Source organism: Phalaenopsis equestris, unplaced genomic scaffold, assembly GCF_001263595.1.
Source record: "Phalaenopsis equestris unplaced genomic scaffold, ASM126359v1 Scaffold000002, whole genome shotgun sequence".
NCBI lineage: Eukaryota > Viridiplantae > Streptophyta > Magnoliopsida > Asparagales > Orchidaceae > Phalaenopsis > Phalaenopsis equestris.
In genome coordinates this window covers 25,194,864-25,213,343 of record NW_018164444.1, presented here as the reverse complement: position 1 = coordinate 25,213,343, position 18,480 = coordinate 25,194,864, and the positions used below count along the sequence as shown (strand labels likewise).

Sequence of the window (18,480 nt, the reverse complement as noted above, 5' to 3'; positions counted from 1 at the left end):
TATATATATATATATATATATAAAGTTGGATTAATTTGAAAATGATATTAGTAGTTCGCTCCATGCCCAAATACTTAAAATTGCTCAAACATGAGCATTTCAAAATTTGTGGAAAACTTGGCATATATTTCCTGTAGTAGGCAATACAATATGCATGTTACGTGTGAGATTTCAAGCATTTTACTAGTGCTATTTTTTAGCATGGCCCAAACTAGTTTTGAACCTAAGAAAAAACTATGCCATCAACAAAATCAAAACATTGAAACTAAAAACTATGTAGATTAGTATTGGATGAATAAGTTTTATGTTCTGTTTTAGAAAATTGAGAAAGTGGTGAGAATATTATAATTATAATTTATTGTATTTCCTCCGATGCTTTGACTCTGGAAATGCATCTCGAAATACTATTTCAAATCAAGATTATCATGCTTGTATTGCTTCCAGATACTGATCTTTGATTTTGGTGACCAAATTAGTGCAGTATAATCACATTATAAACTTTTCAGGTTGAACTTATTGTGATGTTTTTTGGGAATTTAAATGCATGATTAACTATAGGTGCTCATTAATTTCTCAAGGGCACAAAAATACTGAACATGCTCATTTTTATTTATTCAATAATTGTAAAGTTTGGCAAAGGATGTAGACAGATTTTTTATATTTCTTAGAAGTAGATGTAACTTGCATCTTGGATGTGCAGCTTGATGCATGTGTAATATACACGGAGTGGTGCTTGTAGAAGTTAAAGAAGATGATTCATCAACTTAGATCTGACTATTTTTCTTTTATTCAAAGAATAAAGCATGACTTAATCATATCATTTTTGATTGTTCATACTCCTTTTTAGTTCATCAATTATAGCTCAACGAGGATCAATCCTATTTCATATATTTTATGTCACAAATTCTTCAAAATTGTTTGATAATTTTTGAAAAGATAAATTTGTACGACATTTTCTTTATCATAGTGAAATTGTTCATCTTCTTGCACCACAAGGCAAATATATGCTCTCTTTTTTCTTCACTTTTGGTGCTCAACTCACTGTTTTTTTGCCTTCCCTTCATGATTTTCTTCTTTCACTTGTTTTTCATGGAGAGGTATTGGCATGACTATTTTGTGTTTCGATTCACTCTTCTCTTGTGATGACCATTTTTTTTCTCTTCTTTATGAGATAAACACTGCTATTACTGGTCCCAAGCCCGGATGTGGAGGATTGTGTTAGGTAAACGACAGTCAACGTAAAACTTATCGAAAAAATCATGACATGAATTCTTTTGATTATTGTGTAAGGGCTAAAGTGTCCCCTGGAAGCGACGCACTGTATGGCTTGAATATAGTGAGAAATGTGCAAATGTCGCTACAGCAGCGCCCAGGTGTAGTGTCAAATAAGTAAAGGGTTCTCACATTACAGATAGATGCGAGTAAAGAAGTTAGTCCATGAAACTAGTATTAGGATAGAATCTTAGAATATAGGTACTCTTAATGATAAATTAATGAAATTAGTTGATATTATGATTCATAGAAAGATAAATATATTATATATTCAAGAAACTGAGTTGGAGGAACGGCTAAGGAAATTGCTTACTTTAGTTTTAAACTTCGGTATTTTGGTAAGAGTCGCATTAGAAATGATATAGGTGTAATTATAGATAGGAGTTTGAAAGATAAAGTTGTAAAAATTAATTGAGTTTGAGATAGAATTATAACTCTTAAGACTATTATTGATACTAATATTTTTAATATTATAAGTGTTTATTCTCCTCAAGTAGATTTAGATATAGGTTCTAAAGATTTCTAAAGATAAATTCTAGAATGACTTAAAAGACTTAATACAAATGATACCTCTTGAATAAAGAATTTTTTTTGGAGGACATTTAAATGGACATGCCGATAGAGTGGTAGAAGATTTCAGAAATATTCATGATGGCTACGATTTTGAAGTGATTAATGAAGAAGGTAGAGCAATATTAAGTTTTGTTTTAGCATATAATTTTATTATTACTAATACTTTATTTAAGAAAATAGATAAGCATCTTATTAATTATAAAAATGGGTCTAATAAAACACAAATTTTGATTATTTTCTTATGAGAAGAAGAGATCGATAAGATTATAAAGACTGTAAGGTCATTTCAAGTGAGTATTCAAGTACCCAATATCGATTACTAATTCTTGATTTTAAGATGAAGAGTTGTAAAATAAAAAACGCTATGATTCATCATCGTAAAATTAGATGGGGTATCCAAAAGACATAAAATTATTTTTATGTGTAAAATTCAATATCTCAAAATTTAGTATGTTCATAAAGAAGCAAATGCTATGTGGGAAAATAACAAACACTATTAAACAAGTGGCAAAAAATGTACTTGGAGAATCAAAAGAAAAAATTTCTATAAATAAAAATAGTTTGTGGTAAAATAATAATGTGCAAGAAAAGATAAAATATAAGACTTTATGTTGTAAAAGTTGGTTTATATGTAAAAACTTAGAGAACTGAGAAACATATCAAACGACCCGCAACGATTCTAAAAGAACAATCTGTGACGCTAAAAATTTTGTTTTTAGTGATCTTTATAATAGATTAGATACTAAAAAGGGTGAAAAATATATATTTAAACTTGCCAAAGAAAGAGAAAAGAAAAGTAAGGATTTAACTCGCGTAAAGTCTATTAAAGATGAAAATAAAAAAATATTTTTCTTTGAAAAAGATATTCAACATAGGTGGATGATTATTTCGATAAACTTTTTAATAAAATTTCTGATAATACGATCGACTTTGGTGATCTTAATATCGTTAATAATAATAAAACATTTCATTTTACTGTCGCATTAGTAAAAAAGAAATTGAGAATGCTTTAAAAAAACCAAGGGTGGAAAGTTTTTAGGACCTGATGATATTCCAATTGAAGTGTGGAAATATTTAGGAAATTTGGGAGTTTCTTGGCTTACTAAACTCTTTAATATTATTTTAAAAACTAAAAAAATGCCTGAGGAGTGGAGGAAGAGTATTTTGGTCCCCATTTTTAAGAATAAAGGACACATGAGTGTGCAAATTATAGAAGAATTAAGTTAATGTGTTGTACTTTAAAATTATGGGAGGGTAATTGAACATAGGTTAAGATGTATTACAAAGATTTCTTATAATCACTTTGGATTTTTGTCGGGCAGGTTTACTATGGAAGCTTTTCATTTATTGAGAGGTTTGGTGGAGAAATTCAGAGTCAGGAGGATCTACGTTTGATTTTTATTGATTTAGAAAAAGCTTACGATAAGGTTCCAAGAGATATCCTTTGGAGAGTTCTTGAGAAGAAAGGTGTTGATATGAATTATACTCAAGTCGTTAAAGATATGTATATTAGAGTTGTTACTTAAGTTCAAACTGATGGAGGATTGACCAAATATTTTCTTATTTCTGTTCAATTACATCAGGGATCGACTTTAAGCCCATATTTTTTTGCTTTAGTTATGGATGGTCTTACTGGACATCTAATTAATGGACATTTACAGGAGGATATATCTTGGTGTATGTTTTTTGCTGATGATATCCTTTTTGTGGATAAGACGAGAAAATGCCTAGGAAAAACTTGAATTATGGAGGGCTGCATTGGAGTCTAAAGGCCTTCATTTGAGTAGAACTAAAACTGAATACATGGAATCTAATTTTAGTTGTAGTAGCTCTAGTAACAGAAGTGTAACTTTGGGTGATCAAATTATTAAAAGGTGTGATCGATTTTGGTATCTTGGGTCTATTGTTCAAAGCGATGGTGATATAGATGAGGATGTTAATAGTAGAATTCAATTTGGTTGGTTTGGTTGGTTGATTGAAGTGGAGGAATGCTTCGGGTCTTTTGTGTGATAGAAAAGTACCGCTTAGACCGATAGGAAAATTTTATAAGACGGTGGTAAAACTTGCAATGCTCTATGGTGTTGAATGTTGGCTTTTAAAAGAGAAGCATAATACTAAGTTAAGTGTTGCCGAGATGAGAAGATTAGGTGGATGAGTGGTTTTACATTTAGAGACAAACTGCGAAATGAATATATCCATGATAGGGTTGGTGTAGCTCCTGTGACGGATAAAATTAGAGAAAGTCGTCTTAGATGGTTTGGTCACATTAAACGTCGACCATCTGATGATCCGATTAGGGAAGTAGATGTTTTAGATTCGACTTATGTTAAGAAAGACAGGTAGACTTCGGAAGAGTTGGGCTTTATTGTATAAAAAATATTCTTAATTTATTAGAACTAAATGAAAATATGACACTAAATAGGATGCATTGGAGAAAAAGGATTCATGTAGCCCACCCCACGTAGTGGGATTAAGACTTTTTGTTGTTGTTGTTGCTGTATATGTTCATGAACTAGAAAACCAATGGCAATGGCTTTAGGAAGCATTTATGGCATCTATTACCAAAACAATTTTGTAAACAATAAATTTGATTGATTTACATTTACATTACATAAATTGAGATAGTTTTAAAACATTTTTGCATCTGTTAATTTTCTTTTTGAGCTGAGTTTTATAACTACACTCATTCAAACAATAACTAAAAACCCTAAACCAATAAATTAATCTTCATACATTTTTGAAGTCTTCTGCATATGCTTTTAACTTGGTTCTTCATCTTCTTGGTTAGTCCTTTAGATTGAAAACTTATGACACACTAAGCCAAACCATTATTTGAAACCAATAAAGGCTTACACTACGTCGATAACTGTATATCATCTGAAACTTAAATAAAGACTATTACACCGGGGTGTAAGTTGAGCTGAATAAAATGTGTTTTTGTCTTTTTAAATGTACTGATTGGCTGATATGGCGCCAGCGCCCAGCTCGAGTTTATGCATGTTTTGGTTCATTTTAGCTACTATAATAGAAAGGACCAATTTATCACCCCTAAAGAGTCATTATATTCCTATGTATTTACATATCTAACACCTAAACTTTACTTTTTACATTTATAACACTGATATCTTTCATACCACATAAAAATTACCACAACTTTGACTTTTAAAAACTGAAATATACCTTTTCATGCATAGGTATGTATGTAAAAATTGAAACGTAGGTGTTAGTTATGTGAATATCTAGGAATTGAGTGGTATTTATGCAAATCTTCCTACAATTTATCATCATTCTTCCAGGTGGCTCTATTTTGCATGTGTATGGGAGGAATCATGTATTTCTTAGAGCATGAACCAGAAACAATGGCTCCACTGCTCAGAGGTCTCATCCGTCGGTTTCTAGCAAGCAGAATTACTAATCCAAGCCCACCGTCCAGGCGGAATCCATCTTACAATTATTTGCAGACCCTCGGCTCAATTGAAAACTCGAAACTAACGGAGAACGAGGAGAATGAAGCAGCTCTATCAGCAAAATACAACCTAGAATCTATCCCTGGTTTATAGGTATGGTGTATCGATTTTTTAGTCTCTGTAGTGAAGTGGCTCTGGATTTATGCTCTATTTTATGAAAATGGGATGAAATTTGTGAGTGCTGTTATGGCAACGTGACTTTGTTTGCTTGGTTTTATTGCAACACAGTGTTGCCCTCTGAATCTGCTTTGTTATAGAGTTTTTTTGAGTGATATTAAAGGCAAGGTTCTGCAGTTGTAAGTACAAAGAAATATGTGGACTTTTTTTTTGTTATTTTTTATTGGGACAATTCTATGGTACCATATAAACTCAAAAGGCTGAATTACTACTTGGAATTTGATGTTTTTAATACTTTATGTAATTTTCTCAACTCCGGTCAGTTAAAGCAACTAGCAAAGGATGTTTGTTTGGGATGACCAAGTTGTACTTGTTTAACATTTCCTGCATTCTGTTTTTTGGAATTTTCAGAGCCGTTGTGAAATATTCCAAGTAAAAAGGAAAAGCATGATTCAAATTTTTAACGATTTAAAGCCTTTAATTGAATAAGAAAACTCATCATTATATTAATTTTTAGCATATTTTTACTGTAATTACTCCCAATTTGAACTTGATCGAAAGATTCAATTTTTCTCAACATAGCATTATCACTCCACTTCCCCGTCCCAACTAATATTCTCACATTGAACGAAAGTTCGATTTATACCATCGCATTTTAACGGTAACATTATTCGAAAAAATTAAAAGTCGTTTTTAATATATGGTCTTTTTATTCTAAATATATAGAGTTATGCCCGCTTTCCGCTCTAATTTCATCTAATAGCTTATCGAATGTTAACTGGAGGATTTTATTATTAAATAAACATAATAAATCCTTATTAAGAATTTTTACATTTTTTTATGTTTGCAAATAGAAGATAAACAATACCTGTATATATTCTTTAATTTTGTTGACGAAATAAAATGGTCAAATATAAAAATATATTATAAATGGTTTCAGACATTTCAGACATCCAAAATCATAATTATAAAGCTTAAGCCAAAAATAAGCCTGTATTTTTCTTTTATCATAATGCCTCATTTAAATGTTTGGAATTTACAAAAAATCTTTTTTTTTTTTCTAAAGTAAAGCCTTTAAATAAGTAAATCATAATTTATTGCAACACAGTGTAATGAAATGAAATCATTTAAGTTCTACAAATTCTCAAGTATACAATTAATCCAAGACATTAATAATTTATGACAAGAAAAAACTTCGCTTTATCTAATAATATTAAAGAAAATTTACATACATTCCACATAATTCTCATCATTTTACATATCCAACACTTAAATTTGATATTTACACTTATAACACTACGGTATTATAAACCTATGCATTAAATTTACATTAGAATGTTAAAAAGTTAGTAAAAAAGATTTATTTATTTTTTATTTTATTTTACGTTATAGATTTAAGTGCCATGAATGTAAATATTGAAGTTTAGGTGTTAGATATGTAAATGCCCCAATTCTCTATTATTAATATCACAGCTACTTAAAATTTCACATCATATACTCATATGCAATAATCATACATTGCCAAGTTGAATTCATGCCAGACAAATCCACCAGATCATCTTTACCGAATTTATAAATCAATCAAATATCTCAAAAAAGTTTAGCGGGTTCTGAAAACAGAATAAAGATAGAACTCATTTAAAAATATTTGACATCAACAATTCCTTCAGCATAATGTTGTGTAAATAACTATCATTGTCAAATAAAAAATTCATTAGGTAGCTAAGAGGGGAATCAAAACCTGTAACTCCCATAACCTCCCAATCCTGAAGATCCAAATCCACCGAGCGACGATGCCGAGAGAGACGAAGAATAGCCAGAGCTACCAAAATGAGAGTAAGATGACCCCAAACCTGTATCAAGGCTTCCATAGCTGCTTGGTGCTGGATCTTTATGCCCGGCAAGCAAATCCTGCAAGTACGAAAGTTGAGGCGTGAGATATGAAAACACATGAGAATTGTTTGCTCTAAATGTAAATGCCGCAATTTGTAAAGAAAGGAAAAATTATAATACCTGAATAATTTGTTGAGCCTTCTGGACTTCCGAAGGGTTTCCTTTAATCTCAACAGTAATTTCATCAGGCACACCTCTGGTCTCCTGAACAGTAAGAACAGCCCCACTAGTACGACGGATATATGCTATATTTCCCCCTCCAATACCAATGATGTCCTCCGCATAGGATAATGGTATTTGCATTGTTTGCGTCACCTGAAATCCAAAAGAAATAATAGAATGAAGTATAAGCTATGAAAAACATGGGGGCATTTACATAGATACCAACCAATTCCTATATATTTACATACCTAACGCCTGAACTTTTCTTTAGACATTTATAACACCCTAAACTTGCATAACCCACAATAAATACCACCATTTTAGCTTTTAAAAGGTGAAATGCACCTTTCCATGTATAGGTAAGGTGGCAAAAATTGAAGTTTAGGTGTCATAGATGAAAAACATGAAAATTGAGTGTTATGTTTGTAAATTTTCAGAAGAACAAGGAAAAGAAAAAAGTTGAAACAAAAGCAGCTTGCTCATGCCATCTAAATAAGAATCATTTCCCTTCAAATGTAAAAATATTTACAAAAGCAAAAATATGTCCCACGCACTCGCAAGCAAGAGTGAAAGAACGAGAGAACATAATGCATTGCATAACTTGATGAGCTGAACCCATATTCTAAACGGTGCAGAATCTGAATTCCTATCTCAGCAGAGATTTTTAAAAAAAATCAGAATTTGAATAACTTTGTGCCAAAATAAACAAGAAAAAGGGAAACCTATACTTAACATTCATCAAATTCTGGGTAGGTGAAAATTAAGTTTCTCTTAAAATAACAGCATTAGGGCATGGCATTGCTTTACGGTTTTAAAAATAATTTGCATGAAGTGATTGATTACAATAGCATAATTAAAAACTTCTAAAGTACTTTAAGCACTAAATGGATAAAATTTAGGTAGTGGATCAAATATATACGCGCAGATTGTTGGATAACTTTGAAATGCAATAAAAGGTTTGGTTTGCTGACAAAGAAATACAGCTCACTGCAATATAAATGTGTGTATTGAAAAGTAAATATTATTGCTTGGATAAATACACTACAAATATATGAATTTGTACTGTTATGTCTGGGTGAGTACATGAAAAAATGATGCAATGTAAAACCCTTGTGGTGGTGTTACCAACGATTACAATTTGCAGTGTATTTGGAATTTTTGGCCAAATCTGACGAATTTGAAATACACTCAAAATGAACTAAAAGCCAAATTTCAAATTCATTGTAATCTTACTATAAATTCCTTTTTCCTCAAACCAAACAACTAAATTTTCAAAACCCTTGGATCTGGAATGCAACCTTACATCCCATTTTGCAGCAAACTAAAGAACCCCTAAGAGCTACCAACATTTACCTGAGATTTGCGAAGGAAATGAACTACAAACTCTATCTCAAACTTAACAAACAAAATTTAATCTTACGTGCATATACATACAGTGAATCTCAACTTCTCACACAACCAAAAAGTGCCCTAATCCAGAATTGAGAAAATCAGATGGAACTAACACACTATCAAGCAGCCAAATTAAATAAAAAAGCCGACCCCAAATGAAATAAAGAAAAGAAAATAACAACACATTTAATATCATTCAAAAGTGCAACTATCAAATCACGGCATAGAGAATCACATATCGACCATTTTTCACCATCTAATAACAAAAACCAAAGAAAATAACAAAAGGATCATAATATAAAACAAAAACCTGAGTGACTAAAGCAGCAGCACTATGGTCTCGCCCCAACCCAGATAAAGCCGGGTCTCGCCCCAACCCAGATAAAGCCGGATCTCGCCCGTAGAGTGAAAGAGAACTGTACTGAAGCTGAGAATCCAAATGAGATTCACGATCACGGTATAGCGAATCTTGGTTCGCCGGAAATCCATAGCCATTGACAATTCCAGTAAGCGAAGAATTTGCAGATGCTACTGACTTCTCACCCCAAGCATTTGGCTCAAGATCTTGTGCAGCTGGCATTTTCATCTAAAAAATATGGGCAAGTTAGTAAAAAAATACCCAAACAAATGTCATTTACCATATTCATGAAGTATGCAAAATCAAAATAAAAGGGGCATAGACATGCTTACAGTTTTTTCAAACAAAGGAAGTACACTGCGGTCAACTAAAAACTTCCGAAGATGCCCCACCACAGCCTCAAGTGCTTTTAATACCTTCTGATACTCACCACTGATTTCTATGATTCTCTCGTCCGCAGTTGCGCAGTATGGGAGTTCATCTAGTGAGAAATATTATAAACACACACAATTAAGTTGTTAATGCACTATACAAAAAATTTTGGCTTCTTTTTTTTTTGCTATGAAAATATCAAATCTTGAAACCACAATCATTCTAACTTCAGTTTATCCTCATATTGCCTTTAAATTTTACAATTTCTTCTAAAGATATGATTCTTGTTAAATAAAATCAGATGACTAGACATCAATATTCAAATAAATAAATAAATCGATTGGTAGAAATGAACTGGAAGAATTTCTTCTAACTACACTTCTCCAAATATTATTAGAGTTTAAAGGATTATATATGCTTACAAAATTTTGACAATAACACCCTTGTCAACTGCAAGACCTTTGTAACATTAGGAGGAATTGGAATGATAGCATTAAAAAATCTATATCAACATTTTCTAGCAATTTTTTGCGTTGATGTCTTACTTTTTGAACCATTCATGTTAATAACTCAATCATCTATAATATACATGAGGCATAAAAACATAATCAGAAGAATTAATTTAAACTTAATACTAATGAATCTTAATTACAGTTAGTTTGTAATCCAAATGCACAATTTTTTATTTTTTATTTTCTTCTTTTTTTTATAATATGAACTTTTACCTCGCGCAAAAGGTTCAGGAACCAGCACTTATGAGAAAAAATATAAATTTTCATGTTTGTTGTTATTAGTCATCCAATGGCCTGAACGCTCACCTAAAAACTAGCTCCCAAATTCTGCATCCTTTGAGCCATGTGCATTCATGTTTAAAAAGTATATAAATTGATGAATTTGATACTTCTACTTGAAAACTTTGACACTGTGTAGCAAAAAGTATGATTTAACAATGTCATCCCTTGGCTGTCCAATTTCGGGCCATTTGGTAGTCATGTTTAAGAGTGTAGAAATTGATAATGTTGGTATTTCTCACTTTGAGCCTGTTTAATAAAAACTAGGATTTAAGAAAAAGATTTGGTAAATCCTATAAACCCAATATAATAAATCATGAGTGTTAAAGCCAGAAAACTATTTGATATCATATTTGTTACATCTAACTAAAACCTGACAAACTATTTGACCGTCTCTTCCTAGTTATAAAATTTAAACAATAGATTGATACCGCAATGTACAATCAATCCTAAACAAACAAAAGAAAATTGCAAATCAAATCAGCACAAAACTAAACAGAAGATCTAATAATCTCGGCAGCAAAAGAAGGAGCACCTTTTGAGATGATCAACTGCAATAGATGAACCCCTCACAACAATAACAAAAACGAATGGGACTCCCATGGTAAAGGTGCTTTTGTCTTGTAGAAGAGACCCTATATCCTCTAAATCCAGCTACCGGTAGGATTCAAAAATCATATTAAAACACAGCAAATCAATATTTGACGAAGAAATTTACATATCATAGAAAAGAGAGAAATAAAATTAAATCCCACATAAATAGACCTACTAAACATCCGCCTTGGTTTTATTGCATAAAAACAATGACCATTAGCCAAGCTAAAGTAATGTTTGCAAGGATGGCTCCATTTATTTCCTTGAATGTTCTATAGAAGAATTTATTACACATCCGCGGTAATATATCCTGACCCTAAAAACATTGTCAGCATTATGGTTGAGCAACAAACAAAGAAAAATAAACTATAAACTATAACATCACTAAGCAAAGCTACATTGGGGTTGTGACGATCAGCATAAATAGAAAGCTAATATTGTACAAACACTTTATAGTCTAGGTAAAAAGAGCAAGAAGATCAAAACTATAAACAAGCGTCCATGAGTTGGCCAAAAATACAAATTGGGGGAAGAAATTGGCAATCTAGATAGTAGTTTGAAAAAACATTGTACTCACTACCAATGATAAGGACAAATAAAAAAAAAAACTCGCAAGTTCATCATAGCTAAATCAGCAGTGTCAACAAATAATACAAATTGCCCTCTTCAACCAAGAAAAAAAGGGAAAAAGAAGAACCATATTACAATCAACTCAACATTAATCTGAAAAAAATAATTAAAAAATATGAGGTCTTAATGGTGTACTACTAGCTAAATGCAAATTTATGCATATAGCCAAATCTCCCTAATTCCAATGAAAAACAACAAGAATGTGTATGCTATAGTTGTTTAGACAATTAGGATGAAGAATCAAGTAGCCAAGTATCTAAAGAATTAAAAGAGAGAATATTTGAATACCACCAGATAGGACTCGTATGGTTGCACTGGTACTCTCCTGAATCGACTTGATCACTGTGCCCTGCTTTCCAATTAGATTAATAGCCTGATAAGAAGCCACCAATAACCGCACAGAAGTAGCAGCAGGAACTTGCTCATCTCCAGTACTTTCTGACATTTCATAGACACGTTTAAACACACGTAGGGCTGCATCCATGGCAGGTGATATTTCTGTATCTTTTTCTTCTCTAGCCGATATTAGAACCTGAAAATTAAGAGAAAGGCTGCTTAGACTGTCCTACATGAAGTTGCTCAACTCAAACTACATACCATTTTTCAAAGCACGGATAATGTAAGATATATGTTAAACATTTACGTGGAATAAGACTTTCTGTTTTCCAATAAAAAAACAAAATGCATGAAAAGCCATTCAGGACATCTATAGATCCAGAATTCCTAATAGCATGTAAAAATGCAATGAAATCACAGAAACCATATTTGAAATTCCTAGATCAAATGACCATCAACTAAAATAAATATTGTTCTTTCAATGCAACCCAAAAAGAGCAACATAAGCCAAATGATAAATTAATGCAGCTCAAAACAAAAACAAAAAAAATTGTAGAAAAATAAAGCTAAAAAAACCGACCATGCAACATTACGACCATAAATAACAGCATCGTTGGTAATCTATTGATCTAACTTAACTAAAATCAATCATACTCTGAATTACATAAAAGCAAAGAAAATTAATATAAGAGATCGCCAAACACAAAATCAATGCACATAGTATTTAGAGATGACGTCATTCAAAAATTGCTGTACTCTCTTGCACTGCACTATGGAAAATCAACATTAAAACAAGCACATAACATTTAAAAAAGCTAAAGTTCACTTAACAATGCCTCATATTAATCTATTTATAAGCATCAAAATAAACCCTAAAGTTGGACGCCTCACAAGTTCAGCACAATTGAAAATATTTATTTAGTTCAAGTGGAACATGGCACTTGCACAGTTCATAATTCCAAAACAGTAGGTTAACTCATATTCCTCTGGATATCCAAACTCTCAATAGAGATCACAAGTTGCTACATGATGCAAACTTAAAATAGATACAGCAAATCGCTTCAACAGACAAACCAAGGCATTTATACAATACGAAAACTGAAAAAAAAAAACTCAAGAGTCTGCCAAAAGACACAAAAAGAAACCAATTTATAAGGACAGAATTCTCTCCACACCCAAACAAGTGAAATAATCCGACCAACAAAAACAATCAAACCAAGAAATTATAAATAATAACAGCAAATTCACTTCTGATAAGCATCATCATAAGCATATTTCAAACAAACATAAAATTTTAAATTAGATCATTTCAAACTAACTTAAATTTAAAATTAAAAGTAACAAAGATGAACAATCCCAAATCACAAATTTGTCGTTCAGCTTGTCGTGGTATGCAAGGTTGCATTTTTCATATTCATAGATGAATTTAGGGCCAGTGTTTTTAGAAGCCCAATTCAAAGCACACTTCCTGTGTTGCGTGAAAGAACGCGAAGGGCCCGTGGCCCGCTTCAAATTGTTGTCATGCGATCAATGTGTATGAAGTGTGCGTTTCACCAACGAAACACTAAGAGAAGCGGCGAAGTAGTTGAATCCCAAAATAGGGGGACAAATTCACATCGAATTCGCTTCCCTCAATCATGCGATCAAATAAGCGCTCGTGAAACACTAAGAGAAGTGGTAGAGCAGTCGATTCACGAAATAAAGGAGCACATTCATGTCGAATTCGGCCAGCCCTTGTTCGACTTCTAGCTAGGGTTCGAGATTGAGAGGAGTGCTTCGACCGCAAGGGCTTTGACCCTGTATTTCGGCAGTGAAGAAGAAGGCGAAAACCGAGTTCGAGAGAAGCGCTTCAACTGCAAGGTCCTTGACTTGTATTTCGGTTGCAAAAGAAACACAAACGTGAGGGAGATGAATCAAACACGTGAAGAAGACGACAACATAACAGACATTCAATTCGACACTTGAAGGAACACAATGGGAGGGCTCGAATGTGTTTGAAACTGCATGTCGTAGCTAGTTTATTTGCCCATCGAACCTGCAAGTACCCTTCAATCGAGTTATTTCAGCTTATCAACTATTCATTAAGCCCAATTTATGTTAGTGTATCTATGCTTTGAATCTTTTGATGAACTTTTTATTTTTAGAGAAAAAATCCTTATTTTAGAGACAAATTTCAGCTATCTTACAATGCATCAAATTTTAAGTCATTGAAGTAATATTTCTATAAATGTTAATGAATGAATCATTATATTTATCATTTTTAGATAGCTTATAAAAGCTTTAGTTAATAAAAATGCTACTTCTCTTTACGCTTTGTAGCTTAAAAGCAAAAAAACAAGCCCATGTTTGTCGCATTGCACTTTGCGCTTTGACAATAGTAATCAGGGCATAGACGTTGAGCTTGTGACATAATCAAATAATCATTCCAAACAAGAATGTCACATCAATATGCAAAATGAGTCAAATCCTCTATTAATAATAAATAATATCAATATCCAATATAGCCTCGAGCACAAAAGAAGGTAGTTATACAAAATGTTGGATGTGAATCATAATTTACGCTTTGTAGCTTAGAAGCAAAAAATAAGTCCATGTGTGTCGCATTGCACTTTGCACTTTGACAATAGTAATTAGGGCATAGACATTGAGCTTGTGACATAATAAAATAATCATCACAAACAGGAATGTCACATCTATATGCAAAATGAGTCAAATCCTCTATTAATAATAAATAATATCGATATCCAATATATCCTCAAGCACAAAAAAGGTAGTTATTATACAAAATGTTGGATGTGAATCATAATGATAAGATGTTGCTATAACTATGAGTGAGAAATTAATGGTCATCCGCCTAAAATCATCTGAAGTGAAGTAACAGATAACCTCTGAGTGCTATTTAAATATATGATTAAAATATTTGTGTCATGACACATCTTACACCCTATGTACACCTAACAGTTGCATAGTAAACATCTACGAATAAGGCGATTGCATCCCATAGTATATTGACCATTGTGATTTCAAATGACCTTTCTTCACAAAATTTTTTTCTTGAAACAGTGTGACATTGTCTTTGGCAAGAAGATTAAGATAGTTGGCTTTGGAAAATTTTTTGGTGCATCCTCTATTCCTTTGCCTCTGAGATTAATTTTGGTTATTAATGGAAATTGAGTCAATCTAGCCAAGCATTGCAAAACAACAGTTTCAAAATGGATGATTTCCATCACCTTCCGGAAGATGCGAGATTCCAAATTTCCTTAGTACTATAGTCCAGATCCAGGCTTGTAGAATATTGTTCAACTCACAGTCTAAAGACAGGATCCATAAAATTATTGTAGTTGTTATTTTTGAATACGAGTGTTTGTTTGTCATTTGTTATTTATAGAAGTCTATTATGTATATTCAGTTTACTATAGATGCTTTTTTGGATATGAAGACATTTCAAAATTTATATTCTTAGACTGTCTAAATTAGATTGCTGCCAACTCCATAACCCATGTGGAATGAATTGGTTTCACAGAACACAATTAATTATATAAGCAAAAGTAAAAAAGTGCATGCCCCAAAACTATATTGAGAGATTTATGTATGTCATCATTGACATAACAAAAAAAAAAGAGTATGATCACACATTCATAGACCAATAGATATCAAATTAATAATCTCCAAGATTATTGAGCTCTTAATGTCTTACAAAAGACTTTCAACATGCTTTATAAAAAATATACAACTTACAAAGATAGAATGAACAATCTCTAAAGATTTTTATCCCTAAAAGCCTCATCAGAATACTTTCATCATGCTTAATTAGCTAGAAACAGTAAACATGTAGGAGGGTCAACACTAATCTGTAGACCTAATAAGCCTTCTTAAGATAATCTAATCATCGCCAGCTAACCGACATCAGGTAATCTAACATTTCATTTTACAAAATCCAAACTATTACACTCAAAGAAACATTCAAACGTGGTGGAAATAAGAATATCATCCAAAATAGATTTTTAAAATTTATTTGCTAAAATATTGTCTCATAAAACTTAAAAAAATAATAAAAATAAAACTCCAACTGGTAAATTTTCAACATAAGAGACTCTACGTCCACTTACATAGGGAAAGTTTGGATACAAAATCCATGTTTAACAAATTTGAAATAAATAACTGTCATAATAAAAGGCAAACAAAACTTACAAATTGGAAGAAACAATGGTTTAAGCCATGTCTAAGATAAAATCTAACACTAACACCTAAAATGGAACCATAGAACCTACAAGAAAGCATATGGAGGACAAATCCAAATATGTTACGCCTTCAATAAGAACATGTCCAGACAAGTCATCTAATCCTTCCAAGCTCAAAATAAAACACCAATCTCATACATTGAGTTGTCTCACAAACTGTACATAGGCACAAACCTAGACTATATCACTCAACGAGAGAAAGAGAGAGAGAGAGATGTGGATAAAAAGAATTAAGGATTCAAGATTATCCAAAGGAGAATATAAAAAAGTAGCATTAAGCGTTTTTACCACCTGCTCCCAAAATTCCTTTGACTTTAGTATAAAATCTGACAAAAATATCCTAAAACTATATATAGAAGTGCATAAAGGTTTACATGGCCATGTTGTCGGACATAGGGTAAGAGTACAGGAGAAAATGCAATCCTTTATAACAGGACCATATTGTTTCCTATAACTTGTATGGAATGTTGGAGCCCAAGGACGCATTGAGTGTTGGGAAATGGTTAACTTAGCAATTAGCCATGTTTGAGTTGATACTTGGGTGCATTACTTTATTTTATTTGTCTAAGTAGTTAGTGAGATGAGTTGAGCAAATTGGATCTCACTCACTGAATTTCTTTGTTAGGCAATGTTGAGCCAAATCAATATGTAGGTCTTATTGGTAAATCATTGGGCCACGCTCGTGTAACGGGTGTTTAGATGTAAACATTAATTCCAATGAAAGAAGAGATATTAAAAGAACCAAGGTCTATTTTTTTCTATATAAATAGTGAAATGTTAAATTTTCTTCATGGTGTGGACTAAAAAGTTGTGGGTATTGGAAAATGAATTGGGATTTGGAAAAACTGAATGGGTTGCATAACGTAAAAAACATTATATTAAAATATTAGCATTTAAATTTCTTAAATTAAAAAGTCATTCATACAATAAATTATGTGTGTGTGTGTGTGTGTGTGTGTGTGTGTGTGTGATTTATCTATTTATCATACATACAAAATTATATCTTGATAAGCTTTATAACAAATTTTAAATTTATAATCATTAAAAATGTTACTTGAGTTTAAATTCTATTTATTTCTGTCATGTCTTACATTATTACATATTTTAAATCATATTAAAATAATTTTAATATTTATAATGTTATCGGATTCAACCCCTAGTTCAACCCAAGTTGAATTTTTGAGCCATAATCAGGAAAATACCAACTTGCTAGAAAAAGGGGGAAATTTACAAACCTAGCACATAATTGTATGTATTCACATATTTTATACCTAAACATTCATATTTACACACATAACACTTTGGTACTTTAAACCTATACAGAAAAATGTGCAATTCACTTTAAAAAAGTGGAAATAGTGCTATTCTTAATGTGATATTAAAATTTTCTATGTGTACATATCAAAGTTAAGGTGACAAAGGTAAATAAATAAGAACTGTATGCTATGTATGCAAATGTAGAAAAAAAAACTAATAGAAACGCAAATGTTGATAACGAATGAGCATAAACCACCAAAGTAAAAACCCTAGAACTTGAAAAAAGGGGCATAGATGACATAGAAGATGACTAACAATGCGTTCGTTTGTACCGATCGCCCCTTCGAGTATCCGAACACGAGCGCGCGTCTCCTCACAGAGCTTCTTGATGAACTCCCCTTTCCGTCCAATGATGCTTCCAACCTTCAGCAATGGCACAATGAGCCGGAAAACGCTCAGTCCTGGCCATCCCGTCCATTTCTTCGCTTCACCCGAGTCAGAGGACACGAGAGCCCCGGCGGCACCGAGTGCTTCTTCCGAGGGCGCTCCCTCTTCTGCTTCCGAACCATCTTCCCCGCCCTCGAGATGCTGCGTTGGGGCGAATTCTTTCTTGTCGTCCGATAGAGGTGCGGTAATGTCGCCAGAAGGGCCGGTGGTAGCCGCTGCCATTGTAGAGGTGGTTTAGGGATTTTGAGGATAGCGCGTCTTTAAGAGCGAGGATAACAGCGAAGGAGATGATAGTTTCGTACGTGCGGCGGTGAAACCCATCAGTTCACACGTGTCGCTGCCGCAACCTGTCACTTCGAACTTGCCATGACTGAAATAAAATAGTTTCTTATCGATTTATTGTATAGGAAAGCAAATAATATATTTATGTATATCATAGGGGTTTTCACGTAAATAGCACTCAACAATTTTGATTTTTTACATATTTCGCACATGAAAGTTAAAAATTACATGTATCACATCAGAATTCTTAATTATCATAAATGTATTAGGAGTCTTGACCTAATATTTTTTACTTC

The 18,480-nt window shown here is 32.4% G+C and overlaps 2 protein-coding genes across 3 annotated transcripts in view; one reads left to right on the top strand and one right to left on the bottom strand.

The window, feature by feature from the left end:
- The window catches only part of LOC110031651, a 17,270-nt gene extending 11,665 nt beyond the window's left edge, over positions 1-5,605 (top strand). The window contains exon 8 of the mRNA XM_020734979.1: positions 5,142-5,605. Within this exon, the coding sequence (XP_020590638.1) occupies positions 5,142-5,405 (264 nt within the window). The 3' untranslated portion in view covers positions 5,406-5,605. The remainder of the gene's footprint in view (positions 1-5,141) is intronic.
- A 1,435-nt stretch (positions 5,606-7,040) lies between these two features.
- Positions 7,041-18,250, bottom strand: LOC110033105 (RNA-binding KH domain-containing protein PEPPER-like). Of its 2 annotated transcripts, none has more exons than XM_020736984.1 (6): positions 17,771-18,250; positions 11,913-12,153; positions 9,567-9,715; positions 9,187-9,462; positions 7,443-7,637; positions 7,041-7,340 (listed from the first exon to the last, which is right to left on the bottom strand). In XM_020736984.1, exons 1-6 carry the CDS (start codon positions 18,122-18,124, stop codon positions 7,164-7,166), a joined length of 1,392 nt encoding a protein of 463 aa, XP_020592643.1. In that variant the 5' UTR covers positions 18,125-18,250; the 3' UTR covers positions 7,041-7,163. The 2 variants fall into 2 exon arrangements, with proteins under 2 accessions (XP_020592643.1, XP_020592636.1); XM_020736977.1 differs by having other exon boundaries at positions 11,910-12,153; positions 17,771-18,248.
- Positions 18,251-18,480: the final 230 nt, after the last annotated feature.